The 6,887-nt window shown below is 40.8% G+C and overlaps 1 protein-coding gene across 1 annotated transcript; it reads right to left on the reverse strand.

The window, feature by feature from the left end:
* Positions 1–6,683, reverse strand: NOCT (nocturnin). The gene is made up of 3 exons (XM_077755972.1): positions 6,664–6,683; positions 3,500–3,769; positions 1–1,999 (listed from the first exon to the last, which is right to left on the reverse strand). The coding sequence occupies exons 2-3, from the start codon at positions 3,759–3,761 to the stop codon at positions 1,164–1,166; spliced, it is 1,098 nt and encodes a 365-aa protein (XP_077612098.1). The 5' UTR covers positions 3,762–3,769; positions 6,664–6,683; the 3' UTR covers positions 1–1,163.
* Positions 6,684–6,887: the final 204 nt, after the last annotated feature.

Here is a 6,887-nt window from a genome sequence, read left to right on the forward strand (position 1 = left end):
TAGCTTTAAAAGACCATTTATTACTCTTAAATATTTACAACTCACGGGTTAAAATATTTACCAGTTTATTACCAATAGGTTATTTGTTGGAATTTTGTTTGGAGGGGGCTTCACCAGTTATCTTTGCCACTTTTATTTCCTATGGAAGAGAATTCCAGGTTATCTTTCTAGCTTTTTATATTCTTCTTCCTAGACATTTTGAACTAGTCACCTGGCTATCTTAGGACATTTCAATGACAGCTTCATTAATAGGCTTTCTAGTTTCCCATCTCTGAAGAGCAGGTCTCACTTACTTTCTTGGCTGCTGCCACATAAATAACCTATAGTGAAAAGCACAGTCCAATACAAATAGACCCTGGGTGACTTCAAATGTATATACCATAGCATTCCAATGGAAAACTATAAATGCGTAACAGTGATTAAAGAATGAAGACTGACTGGCCATGGAATCTCTTTAAGAAACACAATAATGGGGACATGGAGGCAGAGCAAGGATTACGGATGCAGAATGCATCAAGGAAACCGGATATTTCCACTTACATAACAAAAAAAAAATGCCTTCAGGCTACACAATCCCTATGTACACTACTACTGTTAGACCTGAAGTAAAAATATCTTAGAGATTTAAGAAAATCACTATAAATTACTCTATAACTTAGGTTTTGCATGGGTTTAAAATGTTCAAAAATTTACTTAAATCTTACATGAAGATATAAAAAAATAAATATTGCCATGCATATCTTGTTGACATTTTAAAAACCCACAAATAAATAACTTGAAACGCTATCTAGAGAAATTGCTCCTGTATACTTATTATTAATTATGGAGGCCTCAAGCAAGTCTATTTTCATATAGCATCCTTAAACTGAAAAAGCTACAAAACAAGTCTGATTTAAATGCCCTTAAATGACCAAAATGTAACGCTAAGGGAAAGAAAACAATACAAGCCAAAACTGGAGTGCAAACACCCTTTTTTTGCTGTAGGTTTTAATGGACAAGGTTTGTGGACTAATGGGATTCCTAGGTTCCCAAGGGCATGCTGGAAACATGAAAATGATGTAAAAGAAATTGGGAATCCTTCCTCAGGCAACTTGTTAAACTATTTTCAGTTTCCTGAAATGTCCCTGGTTAAGACTCTTGTGATGAAAAATACAGATAAGCATTTATAAAAGTCCATCGGGTTCCTCATTAAAGCTGAAGTCACACACTAGCGACAGGTGGTCTGAAGGGTAATTAAAAGATGGTAGCCGGTTGGGTCCAATCTGTTCTTCAGTGAGCAGATCGAGGGCTGACCTCACACTCAGAGCGTGTTTAGAATACCAGATATAATCCAGCGTATGCCGGCACTCCCCCGAGGTCCGGATCTTCCAGGTCGTGTACGGAGGCTCCGACTGCCCATCAGCGCTCAGCAGCTTGTAGGCACTGTTCAGGTTGAGGCTGGAGGAAGCAAAGTGTTTGTAGACCTCCTCTGTTGGCTCTGCGTTGAAGTCCCCACAAACAATAAGGGGGATCTTGGCTCCTTGAGTGATATTCTGGAGGTTCTGGAGAAGGTCGCAGCCTTGAGCTGAGCGAAATCGTTCCCAGCCAGTGCGTGCTTTCAAGTGGGTGACGGCGATACAGAACTGTCGACTGGACTCCTTGCACTCTAGAGTCTGTGCAATGGCCACCTGATTGGTCTTCAGTGTCATGGCCGTCAGCCTGATATTGGCACTATTGACTAGCTTGAATCGGTTCTGGAGAAAAAACAAGGCGCAGCCATCTGGTCCGTTGTTGTGTTCTACATCTAGACAAGGTGACCAGGGCTTGGGGAAAAACGTGCCTTGATAGCCCAGTCTACTGAGGAGCGGCTGGAAGGTGTCGAAATAGTGGTCCACCTCTTGGAGGCACAGTATGTCAGGCTGGTAGGCGAGGATTTCTTCTAGGATGAGACACTTCCTTTCTTCCCACTTGAGTGCTTCCACAGGGCATTGTACAAAGTTGTCTTTTCCTTCTCCAAGAGCTGAAATAAGAAAGCCAGGCTGCTGTCAGCTACCACAGAACCATGACTTCTAAGTACCTGCAAGTCTCCTTAGGTTGGATGCTACTTAAGACCCTCAGAAGGCTTCCTCTCCTTCAGATCGTTTGGGGGATTCTTCTCTGTCTACTCTGCATTAACCCACCAAACTAAATAACCCCTTACTATCCAGATGTGGCCAGCAATTTATTTTCTTTCATATTAGAACTGTCTCATGTGACTGTATTCTAAGATAGAAGATCTTAAGTTTCAGCTTTAAACAGTGTTCTTTACAATCCCTGGGATCTAAACTATGTCAGATGAAGTAAATATTTAACTCTGTACACTAATTTCTTTTTAAAAAGATTTCAAGTAATCTTTGCACCCAACATGGGCTTAAAACTGACAGCAGCCCCAAGATCAGGAGTCACATGCTCTACTGAGCCAGCCAGGCGCCCCACCTAAACATTTATTTTAACACTAATCATAATGATCCATAAGAACTGATGCAGACACTACTTGGAATGAAGAGAACCTATTTTAAATAGGCAGCTTTTCCTATTTACATCGATAAACACCTAGGTGGGGGGGATCATATCAAATACTGGAAAGTCAGGGTATATGCCCTTCTTAAAAAAGCTGCCTTTGTTTCTTTTTCTTAAAATTTCAACTGCAACATGAAAGGCAGTTCTACAGAGAGTTAACGGATATATCTTTTTAATTCAGCAGACCTAGGAAAGGCAGCCTTTCTGCCATAACAACGTAATTTTAATGAACTAAAGCATTATTTCTTTGGCCTCAGGTTACATAGATGCATATGGTTGGGAATCTGGGCTCAAGAACACCCAGACTCGGGGTGCCTGGGTGGCTCAGTCGGTTAAGCATCTGACTTTGGCTCAGGTCATGATCTTGTGGTTCGTGGATTCGAGCCCTGCATCAGGCTCTGTGCTGTCAGTGCAGAACCCACTTCTGATCCTCTGTCCCCCTTTCTCTGCTTGTGTGTGCTCTCTCAAAAATAAACATTAAAAATTTTTTTCTTTAAAAAAAAAAACAAAACCAGACTCACCACCACCCATAGAGCCCCCATTCCCTGCATAAAAGTTCTATATCTTATCCATTCAGCAGACTTAGTTTCTGCTTGGAAATGCTACCTTAGTGCTATGGACTGAAAACTGTAGGCTGCAGAAAGTCTGAGGATGATAAAAGACAGGGTCCTTTAACTATGGATGTGCTAGGAGGCAGACATTGTATTTGGAGAGATTATAAATATGGAAGACATGGTATAAATCTTGAGTTGCTGGACTTGTTAGTGAAAACCAGAAGGCTCCCTTTCAGGGAGCTCCTCACCCCATCCTCCTCACCCGCCCCAGTCACCCTATCCTCTTCCACCTCTATCTGCCCACACCTCTTCCCTCCACATAAGCCATCAGTGCTTTAGGGATGTGCAGACACAGAACGGCAGTCACGGCAAATGTGGCTGCCCAGGCACGAAAGCATCAGGCATACCCTGGGCAAGGATGTTCCACTGCATGACCCTGATAGGCGGGTGGCTGCTGGGGCGATCTGTCCTCAGATCCACAAAATCCCTCTGGAACCGGGGAGGTCGAGTGTGCAGGACAGCCCTGCATTCCTCAAGGAGTTCCTTAGGATCGATGGGCTCCAGATGTTCTGGATCAGGTGACACCAAATACTCTGGGTGCTGGGAGGCGGCGCTGCTGTTCAGGGTCTTGGCGAGAGCACTATAGAGCCTGCTCGTGCCGTGTCCCATGGAGCACACTAGGGGGAAGGAGAGCACAGTTACACGCGCCGCTCAGCCAGAACATAAAACAGTCACTGTCCCTGGAAGCCAAGAACCCGACAGAGGGCAATGGTGCCATGTTCGTGGAGAAAGCTATCTCCACAGAGGTGGATTGAAGGCATTTCCAGGTTCTAGCCTTCTATTAGGACAGGTAACTGAAATACTGAGGTTAAAGTCGGTTTCTGATGAACTAAGATAATTCTTATAAGGGAGAAATATCCTGATCTTTATGGCCTCTCCTAATTTAGGAATTGCCTTTATAATTTATAAACCGAGTCTTAATGAAAGCATGGCTCAACAAAATCCACATTCCTTTTTCTAAATATTTTAGTAAAAATTTGAAGGCCGGTTTGGAAAAAGCCAGATGTTAGGAAGCCCATGTTAATCCTGGGAAAGAGATTAGGTTATAGCAAGCTGTTGCTCTGGCCACCACATCTATATAGATCCCTCTGTTATGGAAAGTGACAGCTAGGTTAAATCCATATCCATTTCTCTTAGGTGTCTACTACACATCAGGGCTCTGGCTTTCTGCAGGCTCTGAACATCACTGAGCAATAGAGTCTATAATATCAACTGTCAGATTTTTTTTAAGAATCCAGAAAAGGGGTTGGAGGTATAGGGGTAAGAGAAGGTTGCCCACATCTCCTGGGATCCTGTGAGGAGGAATGGGGGTGAGAGGAGCAGAAAGCATTTTCTGGTGCTCCACTTTTTATCCTGATAGATTATAATTCACTAAAGAAAGGAGAGCACAATCTCCCATTAATTAACACGAGGGAAATTGTACTTGTAAGCAGGTGATGCCTTTTTTTTTCTCTTCAGTACAGCATAAATTAAGGTCAGGTTTTACTTGGAGCAACCTCCAAGAGCCTGTGTATGATGAATGTTGGTGTGGAGGAATCTGGAGTTCCCTACCACATCCATATCCTTGCCTTCTCTTCAAAGACACACAGTTTTCTGGGGCACCTAGGTGGCTCAGTAGGTTGAGTGTCTGACTTCGGGTCAGGTCATGATCTCATGGTTCGGGAGCTTCAGCCCCGTGTTGGGCTCTGTGCTGGAAGTTTGGAGCCTGGAGCCTGCTTCAGATTCTGTGTCTCCCTCTCTCTCTCTGAACCTCCCTGCTTGTGCTGTCTCTCTCTCTCTCTCTCAAATATAAATAAACTTAAAAGAAAAACAGATACAGTTTTCCTATAAAACACATGATCTGGCAGGCTGACTGACTGCATCTGAAACTAGTAGTCAATCATATTCACTGTGGCAGGTCACAAAAGCAAATGCAAATATTTACCGCCAAATGTCCTTAAACATCAAGGTCATAAGCATGCAAGCATGCTCTCTATTGTTCCTATTCATCAACTCAACATAGTCTGTTTCCCCCAGAAAGAAAATTAAATTAAGGCAAAGAAACACATCATACATTTAAGCCAGGCTGTTCTTTCTCTCACACACATACATGCGCAAACACATGCACACACCTGTTTCCAAAGTGTTTGATTTGAATATATTAAAATACTTTTGTCAATCTGCTTGCCTATCTGAGTGCATGGGTCCAAAAGAAGAAATTTTCTTCTTGGCTGGTAATACAACTTTGGAAATCTTTCTTCTATATATCTGGTTTTTAAGAAAAAAGAAGTTAAAGGTCTTACTGGGTTTCCAAGTGTAGTGTCCAGAACAGCAGCACCACCCAAACTGTGGGCCAGAACATCACAGGCACCACAGCAAGCTCCCAGGGGTCCCACTGGGTATTTTAAATTTGAAATGTATGGCAATACTTGGCATGTGTCAGGCTCCAAGCAAACTACTAGCCTGGTGAAGCTTAGTTTCAACAGGATTGCTCACACCCTCCTAATGTATCTTTGTCAAGCTGAGTTTTGGGGTGGTTATTGTGATAAAATAAACAAGTATGCAAAAATGAACATGAAAAAGAGAGTAATAGTGTCCAACAGGAGTCTAAGGTTTGAGGAGTTCTGTAAAGCCCGGAAAACCATCCTGAACCATACTTCTTTTTATAAAGTTAGAAAAACCCTCACATAAAGAGAAAAACATCCATTTCAGACAATGAAAGCAAACCAGAAAGACATGCCCAGAAAGCAAACCAAAACCATATCTTACTGCAAATGAGCAGCCACACGTCATTAAGATGATAAAATAGCCTAAATCAGAAATAAGAAACTCAGAAATAAGGCAACAAAGGGAATCAATAATTTTTAAAAAAGGAGCATTTGAGAGATAGTAACAAATATTATGTGCTTATTTTAATCAAAGAAGATCCAACATATGGATAAAAGGAATTCTTGTAGCAGGAAAACCAACACAAAAAAATGAAACAAATACTAAAAGCTATAAATCACAAAAACTTTAGAGAGTAGAAAATTTCAAATCATGGAGGATTGAATTAAGTTCTGGAGAGGTAATTTCCTTATGGTAACTATAGCTAATACTACGGTACTGTATACTTGAAATCTTCTATGAGAGTTGATCTTCAGTGATCTCAACACACACATACAAGGTAACTGTGAGATGACAGGGGCGTTAATTAGCTTGGTTGGGGTAACCATTTCACAGTGTATTTGTATACCAAAACATATACCAAAATATATATTTAAGGTATATACCTTAAATATATACTATTATAGTATAGTATAAATATATACTATTTTGTTAATTATACCTCCACTAAGCTGGAAAAAAATAAAATGGCTTAAAAGAAAAAAACAACAACTATATGATGTTAAAAAAAGACACGTATTGTGGATATATTTAAACATCACATACGTAGAGGTCCGCCTTATCTGTTATTCTAAAAAAAAGAAAAATTAAGGAAAAAAAATTTAAAAAATAGTTGAAACTACACATTGAAAAACACATCACATACCTGAGAATATCAACCCAGAATGACCAACACCAACTGGATTGTAAAGAAAAAGAAAACAAATCCCTTGGGTACCTAGGCAAAAAACATCAAGTAACTCGTAAGGAAAGTAAATTAAGAGGATCATCAGACTTCAACTGCAATGCTGTATGCCAGAAGAAAGTGAAGTTACATATTTGAAATATATGACTCAAACTTTATATACATGGCTCATCTACATGTGAGCA

This window comes from Crocuta crocuta, unplaced genomic scaffold (genome assembly GCF_008692635.1).
Source record: "Crocuta crocuta isolate KB4526 unplaced genomic scaffold, BGI_CrCroc_1.0 scaffold112, whole genome shotgun sequence".
NCBI classification, from domain to species: Eukaryota; Metazoa; Chordata; class Mammalia; order Carnivora; family Hyaenidae; genus Crocuta; species Crocuta crocuta.